Source organism: Eptatretus burgeri, chromosome 16 (assembly GCF_056783735.1).
Source record: "Eptatretus burgeri isolate ZD-2024b chromosome 16, Ebu_testis_v1, whole genome shotgun sequence".
NCBI classification, from domain to species: domain Eukaryota; kingdom Metazoa; phylum Chordata; class Myxini; order Myxiniformes; family Myxinidae; genus Eptatretus; species Eptatretus burgeri.
In genome coordinates, this window is record NC_140976.1 from 7918880 (window position 1) to 7936850 (window position 17971).

General features: G+C 43.0%; 1 protein-coding gene across 1 annotated transcript in view; it reads left to right on the forward strand.

Moving 5' to 3' along the window:
• The first annotated feature begins 9220 nt into the window (after positions 1–9220).
• The window catches only part of LOC147010439 (basement membrane-specific heparan sulfate proteoglycan core protein-like), a 57764-nt gene continuing 49013 nt past the window's right edge, over positions 9221–17971 (forward strand). Inside the window, exons 1-4 of the mRNA XM_085860184.1 lie at positions 9221–9380; positions 13051–13293; positions 13634–13948; positions 14594–14893. Coding sequence (XP_085716310.1) covers positions 9317–9380; positions 13051–13293; positions 13634–13948; positions 14594–14893 — 922 coding nt within the window. The 5' untranslated portion in view covers positions 9221–9316. The remainder of the gene's footprint in view (positions 9381–13050; positions 13294–13633; positions 13949–14593; positions 14894–17971) is intronic.

Below are 17971 nucleotides of genomic sequence, written 5' to 3' on the forward strand. Positions count from 1 at the left end.
TCAGAGGCAGTTTGGAACTCAGTAGTGAGTGTTGCAACCGACGAGATGATTTTTCCATGCTACGCGCTTCAGCACTCGGCGGTTCTGTTCTGTGAGCTTGTGTGGCCTACCACTACGCCACTGAGTTGTTGCTCCTAGACGTTTCCACTTCACAATAACAGCACCTACAGTTGACTGGGGTAGCTCTGGCAGGGCAGAAATTTGATGAACTGACTTGTTGGAAAGGTGGCATCCTATGACGGTGCCATGTTAAAAGTCACTAAGCTCTTCAGTGTGGCCCATTATATTGCCAATGTTTGTCTATGGAGATTGCATGGCTGTGTGCTTGATTTTATACACCTCTCAGCAATAGGTGTGTCTGAAATAGCCAAATCCACTAATTAGAGGGGTGTCCGCATACTTTTGTCCATGTAATGTACCATGCAGGGGGGGGGGAGGATACAAACCATGGAGAGGGCAGAGGGTACAATACCAGAAAGGAGGCGGTACAAGACAGACCACCAACCCGTTGGTGATGGGAAAGTGATAGGTTCACAGACTCAGCTTCAACGTGGGAGATTCCAATGATCTTGAAGGCCTTGGTTTCCATGGCATCAAGCTAAAATGTAGTGTATATAGCATAGTTTTGGAAGTATTATGAAGGCAATTTGCGTTCTACATTCCTTAAGTGTAAAATTGAATTCAAATAAAGGTTTAAAGACATTTAAAGATGTATAAATAAATTAATTCTGGAATTTACCGCCATTTTCCCCAGTCCAGCCATCCATCCATTGGGCCCATACTCTGTGCAGAGCGTTGGTGCTGCCTAAGCAGTCTCCTTGGCGATTGGACACAATCCTGCACAGGTCGCCACTCCGACACAGTGTACCAGCAAGCTGGCACTTATTTTGCCAACCTCGGAAGGACGATCGACAGAGTCAACCCCACCTGGTATTAATTCAACAGCCGAGTGGGGTTTGAACTCAGGACCATGGGATCCCAAGCCCAATTTTCCCCAGTAACTATTACTTTTCCCTATCTAACACGTCACATTAGTTCTTCATGCCTAATGTTCAAGTCCTAATTATAACGTCCTTAAAAACAGTACGTTTCTTCTTTGGAATGATTTTTAATTATAGTTGACTGCCTGGTAGGCAGACGAGTAAAATAAATTATCTCACTTCTCTCTGTGCATGTGCGATCGGGACGTACTCAGAGCCAAAATATGGTAAAACGGCAAATTTGTCTTCCTATTCACATTCTGATTCATGTTCAAAATAAAACATTCAATTTAAACAAGTTGTTCCTAGATCATAAACTGATAAGACTGACAGATGGACAGATGGACGTGAACCAATTGCTTAACCCCGCTTTTCGCTTTGCGTATGTAGGATAAATAGAAGGGCACTCAGTTTAGTGCAGACTTCTGCCAGGATGAACAAGCTTACATTTTGTATCCCACCGACAGACCGGATCTGGATCTGGATCTGAACCAAAATCGAATCGGCTTGTTCTTGTCACCAAACCAACTCATCCACCTATTTTTGTTATAATTAGTAGAAAACAACGTTTTCAGATATCATTCAATATAATGTTTTTAGCCCTATCCTCTCAATGATGAAGAATCACTTTAAAAGAAATTATCGGATCTGGATCCGGATCGTCACCAAACTCGAATCAATTCGACCTGTCACACACCCAACGTGTCCACCAAGTTTCGTCCGAATCCATCCAGAACTTTTTGAGATATTCTGCTATATTATATACGAGTGTAAAGCCCATAAAAAATGATGGGGCCAAGAGGACCCCCTCCGCACACCTCATCACCATCATCGCAGCAGTTGTTGAAGAACATAACACACAGGCTTGTGGATTCACTTTTGTTTCAAAAGAAAAGTATTTTTATTTTATAAATATATTTATTGTCAGAGTGATCATGGAATATCAAATGAATGAGTAATATTACTCACCCGTATTACTATCGTCTCACCTCAAGCGTTATAGTTGTAAAAACAACCGGAATGATCATGCAATCAACCCAAATTCAAGCCGCTGTCACACCTTGACGTTTTAGCCAGCGTATGGCAACGTATCAAAATGTATGTGAAACGCCGGCGTACGCTGAACTATTGATGTTTTTTTCCAGTTTTGGGCATATTCATAACGAGTTGGACGTATGCATAACGTATTAGTAACGTACACAGAACGTTTCGATAACATATAGATAACTTATACCAAAGAATGCTGAGCATGTTGTCGGCGTTCACAACCTATGCCCAACGATAGTCTAACTTATGCAAAGCGCGCGGCAGCGTATCGCCGACGATCACGTGGCATAGACTATTAAATGGCTGCCGCTTGACAATTCAAATCATAACCGCACCAGACATCGAAGTGTCAAGCCGCTGTCACACCTTATCGTTTTAGCCATCGTATGAAAAATTTGCCGAATACGCTGGCACACGTTGAATACGTTACGGGTAAGTTTTGTATCCCTTAAGAACACGCTGAAGCACGCTGGCATACGTCGTAGTATGCCGAGTACATCGACAAATTTTAAGCATGCTGAAAAATTTTCGACGTATGCCAGCGTATGACGCACACGTTCCGCATACGCTGGCCATACGTTGTGGGCACGTTATGCGATCGTTGACACACGTTACTTGTAAGTTACTCATAAGTCGAAACACGTCGAGGTAATGTTTCACGTACCTGAGGTAAAGACGTAAAGAGGTCGAGGTAAAGAATCACTTTAATAATTCTTGTATCCAAATCCGGATTCGGATCTTCACAAAAATCTAATCATTTTGTCTTTTTCACACACCCAATCTGTCCACCAAGTTTCGTCCAAATTCTTCCACAACTTTATGAGATATCTTTCTCACAAACACGCAGACAGACAGATGGGTGAAAACAACCTCCGTCCACCTTTAGTGGTGACGGTAACTCGAACGGCACTCAGTAGGGAGCATACCTCCGCCAGGCTGAACAGTTTACGTTTTGTATCCCACTGATAGGCCGGATCTGAATCTGGACCTGAACCAAAAGCGAATCAGCTTGTTCTTGTCACCTAATCAACTCACCAACCTAGTTTTGTCATCATCTGTCCACAACCTTTTGAGATATCCTGCTTACAACCTGACAAATAAGGGTTAAATCATAACCTCCGGCCTTTTAGTGCAAAGCGAACTTTACCATTGTCGCCGGCTTAAGGTATATATATATACATATATATATATATATATATATATATATATACATATCTCCATTATAATACCAAGCTTGCACACTAAAAACTTGGCTCGCCGTCACACGATCCCTATGAAATTGCTGTGGCACTTAGCGGACATGCCGATAATGTTTGGGAAGTCTTGGCGTTCCATAGTACCACTTGCATTTTGCACAATGCGTATTTTTGTCATTCCCCGTGTATGGTCTGTCGTCTGCTACCAGCTATGTTGTACTGCTATCTCTTGCATGTGCACGGGTATCGCTAGTGTGTGTATATATATATATATATATATATATATATATATATATATATATATATATATATATATATATATATATATATATATATATATATATATATATATATATATATATATATATGGGACATTTTCACAAAAGCGGGTCAGGTAACGGTAAAGAACAAACTCAAAAATCTACTTTCTTTGATATTCTCGAAATAGTGCTTGAACTCCTTACAAGGCCTAGAAAAAAATGTTCAAATGACGTCAGCAACGCAGGATCACCATAAGGCCTCTGCACTGACTGGGCAATATATGCTTGATAAAAATTATCGGGCAGTCTTTACCGTTACCTTACCCGCTTTTGAGAAAATGTCCCATATGTGTATATATATATATATATATATATATATATATACATATATATATATATATATATATATATATATATATATACATATATACATATAAATATATATATATATATATATATATATATATAAACACATATGTAAACACATATCTACATATACATACATATTGTTACGAATTCTGGCCCGCCTGGTGTGCGATCAGCCGCGTACCTCTACTGGCAGCCGCGTCGCCCACTGGGCGGATAATTCAGTCGTGACCCTCCTGGAACTACCACCAGGAGCCAGTCACGAGTGGGGGTTTAACCTCACCACAACCCAGTCCGCATTCTACCGGCGCGAAATAGGGTGAATCGCCGAATGTCGATATACCTAAATACCCGCGCGGCTAACCTACCGAGGGGCTGCACCGCGCCGCAGGTCGGCTCAGGACACGAACTGCTTAAGCGGTTCGTTCCGTGCTACAGGGATAACCGAACGGTGTTATCGCCGACCTCGACGGTTCAGTGATTCTTCTTTACTCGGGTGTTCAAACCCCACTACCAATTATTCCACGAAGTAAGATGGCACTTTCAAACAGGGGAAATAGGACACGACGAACGGGATACATTCAAACAAAGCACATTTATTTATACAACACGTATGTACAGCCAAGGCAGTCATGCAATATACAGAAAAAGCATGGAAACAAAAGCAATACCACCGAATATGCTTATAGTGTACAGTCACTTAAACAGGTTCTACTTACGGACACGGTGCCACATCATTCACACAGAACAAAAGAAATGACCCCCTCATAGGCAAGGGGGTAGACGGGGTTCGTAAACCTTTATGGCCGTGGGCCGTGGATGACCGAATGGGCCCACGAGACCGATGCTGGCTACCTGCACCCTCGTGGTGCGACGGTCGGCGAGCTCTCTCCGGCACTCTCCTCTCGTATGAGCAGGCTTGCGCGCCCGAGCTGGCAAAGTGGGGTCTCGCATCCGTGTCCCAAGAAAAGAAGCCCGAGCTCACAAACTAGCTGCTCGAAGGAGAAGAACCACCACAAACTGAACTGAACCGCACCCTGGCGACAAAAGGAACGAACTGAACTGAACACGAGCTGCGAGCTCAACGAGCTGCCACCACGAACTGAACTGAACACGAGCTGCGTAAACCGCCAAGAGAAGAGAGCTCGACCCCGACTATCAAGAAAGAGAGAGGCCTTGACGAAGAAGAAGAAGAGCGAACCTCTGACGATCACCAAGAGACAGGGGCGAGCATGAACCAAGAAGAGAGAGCTCCACGTGCGGTCCGCCCTTCGCCCCACCCCGTTTTCGGCTCCGCCTCCCTTCGAGAAGCTTCTCGAAAAGGGGCATGCCCTCACTCCGACTGCCTCATGCCCCGTGTCCACCAATCGCGAGCGAGCTCCTTGCCGCTTTCCCTTCACACCAAGCGTGGGGAAAATAGGCGGGAAAACCCACGCGCAGTCGCAGTTCCTTCCTTGGCGCCTTTGTTTGCCGTTCAGAAGCGGACGTAGTGGCGAAGTTGGGGGTGGTGGTTGTTGTGTGGGTCAAAATAACGATAGATAAAGAAAAACGGCTATCTCAAAGGGTCGCAGTCTGGTAAATACGAAGAAAACCCTTTAAACAATGGTGGGGACCTATCTGCACATAAATTTAGCGTCATAACTGAGTTGGGGATCTTTATGGTGTATTGCGAATTTCCACAGCTGAAACAATATATACATACATATATATATATATATATATATATATATATATATATATATATATATATATATATATATATATATATATTGTTGCGGTTTTCGCGCCCGCCGGCGTGCTGACGGCCACGTAACTCGAATCGCGGCACGTCGCCCACCGGACGGACAATCCAGTCGTGACCCTCTCGGACTAACGCCGGGAACCAGTCACGGGTGGACCTTTCGGTCTCACCGCGATCGAGCCAATCAGCCCCCGCGTGGGATAGGGTTGCTCGCCAAATTCGACCTACCTAAGTACCCACGCGGAGAGTAGACCGGGCGATCGCACCTCGCCGCAGGTCGACTTCGGACACGGGCCACTTAAGCGACCCGTTCCGTACTATCAGAATAACCGAGCGGTGTTATCGTCGACCTCGACGGTTCGATTAATTATCGGGCGTATTCAGCCCACTACCAACCCTTTACGTGAAGCAAGATGGGGATTCAATGGAGGAAAAGACGAAGCGAAGCGGGAGAACAGTTCAACAATAAAGCACATTTATTCGCGGCACACGGGAAGCACACAAATACAATTCCACCAAATGCACACAAAAAAAAGAAAACACAATTCCATTTACACAAAAAGCAAATATAAAAGTGAAAACACAGTGCAGAGCTAATACCGACTACCGAGCACACGGCAACACTTATACAATTCTACTTCACAGACGGCGCCGACAACACATACCCAAAACCAAGGAAAAGAAATCCCTCAAGAATGAGGCGGGCCTGAGGCCGAGACCGGGTCGCGCCTACCCGTCTGGTGATGAGACGCGGAGCGGCGATGGCGCCTCACTCCACGGGCCTCGCGGACAGTGCCTGGCAGGGGGTGGGAAAAGGGGCCCCCTTGGTCGCACTATCTCAGCGCGGGGGGGAAACAGGAGGGGGTTGTTGATGCTCGGGGTATAGAGGATCTTTATTACCCCTGGTGTGCGTCTCCACCTCGGCCAGGACGCGCTGCCGGCCTCCCTCGGGCGTGCAGCTCCTGGCACCGACGCGAGCACCCCCTCGTCCGACTCTCTTCAGCTTCTCCAGCTACTGCAGGCTTCGGGCTCCAGACTTCCACACTCGTCCCCTCCGTTCCGACTCCTTCTCGTGCTCTTGACTGACGAACACCGTCCTTTTTATCCCCCCGTAGCTTCGCCTTTGACCCCCTCCCTTCGACCTTTCACCTCGCTCCCCATTGGCCCGAGAAAAAGTGGGCGTGAAGGCTTTTTGATCCACAAATTTGCATATATCGATCGTTCTGGAGGCGGGGCCAAATCGCCCCTCGCTCACCGATTGGACGGCAAAAAGTGGGCGTGTGTCGTTTTTGATCCGTTTTTGAAGCACAAAATCCGTGATTTTGTACACGCTGTTCAACGTGCGCCCTGCACGAGTCCAACACCGGTACCCACAGCGGGGCAAGAACGGTGGCGATGCTACGGTTGCGAGGTGTGACGTGAAGGTCGTGGCGGTTGTGGTGAAGCGGTGGTTGTGGTCGGTGGTTGATGTTGTGGTTGTGATGGTAATCATGGCGGTTGGTCCAAAATAAAGATAGTAAAAGAAAAACGGCTATCCTGAAGAGTCGCAGCTCGCATAAATGACATGTATTCCCACTAGACAACGGGTTTGGGCCTAACTACACATGCACTTACCGAGATACCTCACCTAAGGGACCTGAATGGTGGTTTGCGAATTTGGTAACCACAACAATATATATATATATCTACATCTACATATACAACATATATACATATATACACATATATATATATATATATCTGCATATATGCATACATATACATATATATATATCAACATATACACATATACATATATATATATATATATATATATATCTACATTTATACATATATATATATATATATATATATATATATATATATATATATACATATATACATCTATACATACATATACAAATACATATACATATATATTTACATATATACATACACACATTCATATACTTATATATCTACATATACATATGTACATATATACATACATACATATACATATATATACATACACATATATATATATATATATATATATATATATATACATATATATATATATATATACATATATATATATATATATACATATATACATATATATATATATATACATATATATACATATATATATATATATATACATATATATACATATATATATATATATATATACATATATATACATATATATACATATATACATATACATATATACACATATATATATATATATATATACATATATATACATACATATATATATATATATACACATATACACCTATATATACATATATATATATATATATATATACATATATATATATATATATATATAGATATATATATATATATTTATCTATATATATATATATATATATATATATATATATATATATATATATATATATATATATATATATATGTATATATATAAATATATATATATGTATATATATATGTATATGTATATATATATAGATTGTTATTGTTCCGTAACAGCTTCACCTTTGGACGGATGGACTGGCACACAAAAGCAACAGATTTAACAAGCCGATTGGCGTCTCATTTCCGAGCACAAAGAAGGAAAGTCCCACCTTTTCCGCCTTTTTTTTTTTTTGCTGTCCGTTTTGAGTGAACAATGTCTTGGGATGGCTTTGCTTACAAGAAAAGCAAAACGAGGATGATCAAGCCAAGATTAAGGATGACTCACAGTTGGCTAAATTGCAGAGGACAGTGCAAGTGAAATTTCCGCTCGGAGTTTTTTCATTGGATGACTAGCATAAAAGTGCAGGGACATTGCAGGTTTACAAAAGAACCAAGTCTGCTGTTGGTTTCGTGGCGAGAGAGTGGTGGGCTTGGAATCTTAGGGTCCTGAGTTTGAGTCTCGTTGGCTGCTGAATTAACACCAGGTGGGGTTGATTCAGCCTGTCATCCTTCTGAGGTTGGTGAAATGAGTGCCAGTGTACTGGTTAGTGCCCCAACAAAATGATAGCTCCCTGGCAGCCAAGCTACCATATGTAAGAAGAAGAAGAAGAAAAAGAGAACTGAACAACTTCTGAGATCACAGCCAGGTTCGAGAAATCTGCAAGGAGAAAAACATCACGTCTGATGAAATGGGGCCAACAACTACATAAATGAGTCCATTTCCGGCCAAATATAGAAACACCACCGTCTTATAACTGATCTTTAATGACCTCCTCCACCGACGGTTCAGGAGGTGATGTTTTCAGCCCTTTCTGTCAGTTTGTTTGTGTGCAGGATACCTCAAAAAGTTGTACATGGATCCGGATGAAATTGATGAGATTATATATATATATATATATATATATATATATGAGATTATATATATATATATATATATATATATATATATATATATATATATAGATGAGAGATTATATATATATATATATATATATATATATATATATATATAATTTTCAAAAGAACAAACACGTGCACATCATGGGTTCATGACATCACCATTTTTGTACCAAAATCACGACACAAAAGGAATTTTCTCCAAACCGTAATGAGAAATTTTGGGAATTCCCGCCTACTCATTTCCCTCCTCCTACTCAACTGGAGCAAAACTTGAAACACTTTGCCCAAAAATACATTAGTGTACGGTTTCCCAACAGAGCAAGAAGAGACCAACACGAGTCGTGCAGGTAGAGAGGAGAGAGAGAGACAGAGCTGAAGAAAGACTCATCCAGGACAATGGTCTCAACGTTATCCATTGTCCTCTTCCTTGTGCTGGGAACTGCGATCCATCAATCAGAAGGTAAACGAAACATCTTTCTCTTCTCCCAGTTACCTTGCACCTACCTGCTCAGTTACGTCTAACTGGAATTTTATATGTACGTTGTCCAGCAGTCATGGACGGGTTTCGCACGTGCACAGGTAGGAACAGGTACGCCGAATCGTACTTTCGTCCAGAGGAATGGCTATCTATCATGTAGCTCATCAACGGAGATGGAATGTCAATGGCAGAATGGCCTGGCAGGATGCCCGCTCTCCTTTGAGTCAAGCGACCTGGGTTCAAATGTTGGCCCAGCTGCAAACTGCCATCCTGGTGTCTTGCAGGCAGGGCAAGGCATCAATGTGTGTGCTATCCCTTGGATGGACGTTAAACTGGGTGTACCATCGGCCGGAATTAGATGGTGGATGCTAAATTTCCCACGGTGTCCTTCGTGAAGAGTCGGTGAGCTATCACCGACACCCTGAACAAATTACAAATTTGTGCTGTCACCTGCAGTCCGGGGACAGCCCGGGGCACAGTATCAGTGGCACAGCCATATGGCCCATAACCCCTGGCAATAATGCTACTTGCAACCTTGTGTTTTCAAGAGAAGAATCAGTGCAAATATCTCCTACAGAGATGACCAGAGCTCAGACTTGGAAGCAGAACCATTTTGAATCAGACTTTTATGCCTGGTGTTGGCTTAATGGTCAGGCTGGTGGGCTTGGGATCCCACTTGGCTGCTGAATTAATACCAGGTGGGGTTGACTCTGCCTGTCATCCTTCCGAAGTCGGCGAAATGAGTGCCAGCTTGGTGGTGTCGGAGTGGTGACCCATCCATGATTGTACCCAATAGCCAAGGAGACTGCTGGAGCAGCATCAACGCTCTGCACAGAGTATGGCCCCAATGGATGGATGGATGGATGGATTAAAAAAAAAATCGGGCCCCAAGGGGGTCTACAGAGGTTGTCCCACAAAAAAATGTTTGTTTTCTTTTCAGAAACTACATGTGCAATTCTGATTAAACTTCACCACAACCTTCATCACCCATGATGTTCCAAAGCTTGTTCACACCATTAAAAAAAAATTGGCGTCTGGGAGGGGGTTCTAAGGGGGGGGTTGCCCCCTAAAATATGTATTTGCTTTCTTCTCCAAAACCACAAACACAATTTCGATGAAACTTGACCACCACCTTCATCACCCGTGATGTACCAAGGCTTGCTCACCCCATTAAAAAAAAACAAAAATTGGGGCCGAAGGGGGTCTACAGTGGGGATTGTCCCCCAAAAGAGGTATTTGCTTTCTTCTCAGAAACCTCACACACAATTCCAATGAAACTTAACCACAACCTTTATGACCCGTGATGTTCCAAAGTTTGTTCACGGCATTAATAAAAAAAATCCACAGGTATTTATTGTCTTCTCATCCATGCCTACCAGTGGTTCCCTGGTTATCTTATCCAGCCACTACGAGGTGAGCACCCAGGGGTATTGCTACTGCCCCTCTGTTTATTTATAATCGGTCCGAGTCAGAACATGGATTATTATCATTCCGTGGTATGAGCGAATGTACTCGGTGAGGGATTCAATGTTCTCTGTCGTGGGGAGAAGAGCAGTAAGAATCAAGGTGTGGTTTTGGATAGGATGTTGGCACAACAGGTGGTGGATGTTGTCAGGTTGAGTGAGAGACCGAAACAGGTGAAGGTGATTGTTGAGGGGGATTTGTTCAATATCATTTCAGGATGTGTAACTCAGGTGCGACACCACAATGTCTGGAATGGTGTGGAGGACCTGCTGAAAGGTTTTACCAGAATGTGATGGAGTGGTTTGTGAAGGTTATTTGAATGAGCATGGCTTGAACGTTTTGGTTCTTGAAATGGGGGGTTATCAAGGAGGACGTGGTGATGAATGCTATGGGACCAGAAACCAGGGAAGAAGAAGAATTTTGGGGACAGCAGAGGATTGGGATGGATTAAGGTTTTGGTAAGAGGGAAGAACATATAAGGACGTCTTTAAAAGTGGATAATACAGGAAACTGATCGATTATTCCCTCTTGATGGAGGCAGAGAGACGGGTATCGGATGGGGTTTCCAGTGAGCCAGCATAGCTGATGTTAAATTGGAAGCTGCTCCAGAACGGGAGATATCAAAATGGGAAAAAGAATAAAGACATTAGGGTGTGGATGTTACAGGCTGCTCATGTGGTCAGTTTCGAGGCAGAGTTTGGTTGGACTATGCAAAGTCAGGCTGCAGGGAAGGGATCGAAGGGAAGTGGAGGAACCTGAATGAGGCCTTGTTGGGAGCAGCAGCTAAGATGTGTGGTGAAACTAAAGAAGGGAAGATGAAACGTGAGGAGCAGTGGTGGTGGTGGTGCAACTTGGAGGTTCAATAGGCAGAAATAATTTTTTTTTAAGCACAGAAAGAATGACAGAGGTAAAGAAGAGATAGGAGGCATATCAAGGTTGGTAGGAGAAATTAAATTAACAAAATGGTGAAAATGATATTTATATAGCGGTGAAGAGTAGGAAAGGGTGATAAGGGATTGTGGGGAGATTACGTAGTTTGTGGAAATGAGATTATTAGTCGATGGAAAGAATATTTTCAGGAATTTCTAAATGTGAGCAATAGGAAGGATATATTAGGAGAGGTCACCAAGGTCCATGAGTCGGTAATAAGCGAAAAGTGGGAGAAGGTTGTGCCAGTTCTAGAGAAAACAAACACAGAGAAAACCAGTGCACTACCAGGGTTGGTGGTGGTGATGGCGAAGGGATTGCGGAGCTGGAGGAGTAGATTGGCTTTGGTGATTGTCTGGGAGTCGGTGGGGAGTTACAGTCTGGGAGAAGCATTTCTGTAGAGCACATACCTCCGCTAGGTTGAACAGTTTGCATTTTGTATCCCACTGATAGACCAGATCTGCATCCAGCCTAAACCCAAATCGAATCGCCTTGTTCTCATCACATAACCAACTCATTTACCAAGTTTTGTCCGAGTCCGTCCACAACCTTTGGAGATATCGTGTTACATATTATTTTTTGTCTCCCTGTCTCTGTCTCTGTCTCTCACTTGAACAATTCTAGGATCTGGATGGATATTTGTGGTGGTCTCCTTAACTGGTCACCTCCAAGCAAAAAATTTCAGAACGACTGCATCAAAACTCTAGACAAAAATCGTTTGACAAACAGACACTACAAACCAATATACTCGGTGAAAGTAACAGAACCAAATGCAATTCCCTCTCCTCTGACGAGGCCAACAAGATGCAGCTTTGGAGCACTTGCCCTTCATCAGAACAAAAGAGAAAGGGCTTCTGCACACCTGCGACTCGTTTCCCACGGTGGTTAACAGACCCAAACTCTTCAATGATAAGTTAATCATTCATCTTGTTGGAGGAAATGTGAATTTCGTTCTGTGTTGTGTTTGGTTTCATTCATAGCAAAGAAATACAGTCTAATTGAGTTAATTTTTTTTTTAATTGCAGCAGAATATCCATTCATCAGACAAATGACGTGGATAAACAGTTGCAGATTTTTCATCGCTTGGAATTGAACTCCATTGATATTTTATCATTTAATTTCCAAAGTTACATATTAAACTCGTGCGAAACTCTGAAAGCAGTTGGAATTCTTAAAATGTTTCTCAAAATAATTTTTTTTGTTGTAAATCTCAGGTTCCTTGGGATGTATCACATTCCCTTATATCACTTTCTCTCCCTAGCCGCTCCGAAGGTCCGGATTGAAAAAGACGCTCCACCGTCGGTCACTCTCATTTGTGACAACATCCCCGCATCTTCACATGTGGAGTGGAAAAAGGACGATGGACTGTTGGATGAAAACGCACGCTACAAGGAGATGTTTTCGGACAGGCTGGAAATCTCTCCCGTTTCTCGAGAGGACAAAGGAAGCTTCACCTGTGAAGTCGACGGAGACCAGAGTGAACCAGTTTTCTTGGAACTTTTCCGTGAGATATTTAACCTTTCTTGTTTCATACACACTTTCACCAACATCCAGGTACACATATGCTATTGAAATGAACCAAGATAACTAGTCAGTGGGACAACGACGATGAGTAAACTAGAACAGGAATTGACACAGAATGACCCGAGTCCACGTACAGATAGATTGTGAAAATGTTTTTTTTCTGAAATATACTCAAGAAGATATTTAGCAAATAAGTTCTTTCCAAAATGTTTCAAATTACTGCAGAGATTGAAATACAAGATGAACTTACCTTCTAATTCTGACTTTGTCTACCTTTCTATGTTTCTGTCATTGTCCTCTGACCTCATGCCTTCCCGCAGCATCCAAGCCATTCATAAAACCCAGCACATATGGAATGCAGATGGGGTCCAACCTCTCCCTCGAATGCCGTGATGTTTCTCCCAAAACTGCAAGAGTGATATGGAAGAGAGATGGACACATCGTAGCGAATAATTCAACCTCATTTTCAAATCTCAGTCGCTCAAACTCAGACATCACGGGCTTTCGACTGTCCGACGATGGACACATTCTCATATTTGATAACCTATCTCGCGGCGACAACGGAATTTACAACTGCATGGTCAAGACTCCTTATGGGTCTTCCTCTAGTGAGGACTTCTCTGTGGACACTGCCTGTGAGTATGTAACCCTCCACACCTGTGCACATGGTCATGTAACGTGCTGTCAGGGCATAATGGATTAATCCACATCATTATTGCTTTTGGAAAATGTGCAAATATGGGATGAAGTGGTTTGATGAAGAACAATAACAAAGAGGGGTTTAGACGTTGTGAGGCCAAGGGGGATTTGGAAAGCAGAGAAGGGGCACGTGGGCAGTGAGCCAATAAGCGGAATGCAGTCGAGTTGCGTGCCTTACATTTTGTCTGTTGGTCCATTAACAAATGCCAGAGCAGACACTGAATGTCCCCCTCCAATACACAGTTCAAAAATCGAAGTTTCACAAACTGTTGGAACAGTGTAAACCGAATAGTCGAGAAACGTTCTGTTTGTGCAGATGCTGGGACATAGAACGAACAAGCACACAAATACTTTAAATATCTCGCACATTAACAGGCTTATTGAGGTATGTCATAAGATTTGAAAGCAATTAATGAACATAATTACCCAAACTTTTGGCCATTATATTAAATTATTAACAACAAGATCATCGTTGCATTCATATGGCTATGTGCATGCACCAAACACAAACAGTCTGAAGAAAAGGTCAAATGGTCCATGATGTACCGCTTGAAGAATGTCTATTTATTTGTCCGCCTTAGATGGTCCACTGGATGCGACCGTCTGCGTTCGCATCAGCACCGGGGAAGAACATTGCTCCACATCGAACAAGCCTTCAAAACCGGTGCCGATCCTTTCCTCCACTTCATTCACACTAAACTGCACATTCGACTCCAAGCCACACAAAGACCATAAATGGAAGGTTCCAGGTGGGAAAGTGAAAACGAGCCAAATTGAGGTGAAGCATCCACGGAAGGCTGACTCAGGACCTTACACGTGTGAGGTGTGGAACGAAGTGACCGGCAAAGGGGCCAACGTGAGCATCTCCATTGTTGTCTGGGGTAAGTACCAAGTTGGGGGGCAGGGGGGGCATGGGCATAACGAGAGATAAAAATTGACAGAGACAGTAACAAATTGCAGATATGGAAGCCACTTTTAAAGAGGAATGTAGTGTAGCACACAGATACCTCTGCCACCAAAAGTATGCGGAGGTCATTTTTCACCCCTGTCTGTCTGTGTTTGTCTGTGAGAAGGTTATCTCAAAATGTTATGGATGAATTCAGACAAAATTTGATGCACAGAGATCGGGTGGGCGACCAGGCTGTTGTTGTTTGTTGTTGAGATTTTGGTTGTTGTTGAGAAAAATTGTTGAGATTTTGGTGCAGATCTGGATCCGGATCTGAGAATTAGTAGTGATTCTTCACCATTGAGTGACAAGGCCAAAAACGATATTGAGCACGATCGCTCAAAACGTTATGGTCGGGTTATGAGAATACTTGGTGCATGATTTGGGTGGGTGACAAGAACAAGCCGATTAGATGCTGGTTCAAGTGTGGATGCAAATCCAGCCAATCAGTGGGAGACAAGAAGTAAACTGTTCAGCCTGGCGGATGTATGCGCTTATCGGTGCAATTTCTCCGAAATTAGCATAATGGGTTTGAGGGAGATAAAAACAATAATAAAATGTTATTAAATTAAGCTTGATATTAAAATAAATGGATTAAATCTGAAATGGAAAATGTACTCAAAATATCCAGATGTATTCACTGAGCTCCAATTCAGAAATTCTCAACCTGGGGGGAAATTTTCGGATTTCAGGGGGGGAAATAATTTTTTAGGTTCAACAATTTTCAAACTATTTATTGCGTTGAATTCTTACTTACTATTGCGTTATTCAAACTATCCTTACTTTGTTTTCTTCAACCTATCTTTGCGAGTCGGGGTTTTCATCTTTAATAACCATAAAATCTAAAGCACAAAATCGTCTTGAAGTTGAGAGTGACATGCATTGCGCACTCTCGAAAACTGCTCCTGACATTTATGCACTGGTGAACAAGAAGCAGTTCCAGCCATCTCACCGAAATAAACACGCTTCGTGCATTCTCATCAATTATCATGCTGCGTTTAACAACCGAAGACATCAATAAGTTTGCCAAGTCTATCGGCATTTTTAAATGATGCTCTGCAAAAAACATTTCCCTTAATACGAATGATTTGAATAATGATGAACTTTTGCTAATTTTAGGAATGCCAATGTTAAAATAATATAAGACTGTTAATGCTATGCAATAAATTGTGTATCAATATTTTTATGAAAATATTTATTGGAATAATTTTTTAAATAAATTTTAGTTTTTTTTAATTAATTTAGTGTTGATAATGCGGTGGGGGAAAATACCATAATTCAGCAATTTCAATGGGGGAAACAATACTAAAAAGGTTAAGAAACCCTGCTCTAATTGCTTCAAGATAGTATTGTTGCGGTTCTCGGAACCGCATGCATCCAACAGATAGTGGTCCCAAGACAGTTATTCCATTAATATACGTGTAGATAGTCCCTTCCCTTTTTTCCAGCGGGACAACAAGGGCGTGCGTTGCGAGGATCTCGTAGCTAGGTTTGCTTACATCATTTCTTCTTCATTTCTACTCTTCTTTTCTGCTTATTTCTGAGGTAAATCCAAACTTATGTGCAGCACGTGCTGCGGCTGCGAGGAAACCACCATACCCTCGCAATAACTTCTGCGGGGGAGGGGCAGAGAAAGGGTGCTCGAACACCACACTCTGAGCATCGACAGCACAGAGCTCCCATCCTCAACCGAGGAGACAATAGAAAGGCAACCCCACGCCACGTTTGGCGGGATGCGAGTGTGCAAGGCACAAGCGGCACGTACTTTTCAACCCATTTCTGGACTAATTATATAGATCGGTGTTAGCCCCGCGCACACAGTAACAGTGGGGCGAATGCGAGCGCTGGCCACGTGCGTAATGGCGGATCCACGCACACTATGGAACGTGCTCGAAGGAAGGCCCGTGCGCCGCTCGCGACACTTTGTTATCGTGCAGAGCAGGGCACGAATGGACACATCTTATTGTCTGTTTATGGATTCACCATGACATCGTACCTTCGGTCCTCGCTGGTGGCCGCAGATGTTCCCCACGGACGGCGGACGGCGAAAACTGCATAATCCTCCAGGAATTCCAATTCAACCCAAACCTCAAGTGTGGAAACATGAGGCACACACGATATGGCCACAGAATCCTGATAGAATGAATGCAAAAGAGGTAGTCTCACAATCACCTCGGCACTAAAGTAAACTCGGTTAAGAAAGTGGGGAAAGAATATGGTGAAGAATCCCAGGCTAGTGAACTTGTGTGCCAGCAGCAGGAACCACACAGTGGACTTGGAGTTTTGGGGAATGGAGCGTGGAGCTGTTCCAGGGACAAATTCTGTCACATCACAATCAGAGAAAGCTGTGAGTCAGAGGCAAGAGCTTTCTGGACAGCCTCTCCTCACCACCATTTTCCCCAGCATGGTTCTGCTCTGAGGGCGCTTCACGAGTCCCAAATGTGCAACTGTGAGTGAATGTCCGTCTTCCACATTCCCACAACCAATTCATGTCCCAGGCGCATCGATAACACAAAACGATCACAATGTTCCTCGTGGTGTTGCTCAATGTTAATGGCCACTTTATTTTATGTGTCAAAGCAGAAAGCAATGACTGCTTTGCATGCTGAAGCACTACCCAATGGCGATCCTCTACGCCAAAACACCACTCCACCAATCACAGTTCCCCAAAAGTCACTACCCCGATAGTGCCACCACTGAATGTGAGGCCAGGCCATGAATGTGAGACCAGGCTCACCTCCCACACGGTGAAAGACAACTGGGAGGAAGGGTCTTCTGCCTATGTTGTAGGAGGGAAACATGCTGTATCGGCCTATTCTTTCCCAGCCTCACCCTGCTCAACCGAGGAGAACAATGGATGGGAAGAACATCTTACCCTCGCTTTCTAAATCACACAGAAATCTTCCACATGAGGGCAATACTGAAGACCACTTCCTCCCACCACAAACTTAAAATTACTATGCTATAAGTTATAAAACTATACACACACACACACACACACACACACACACAC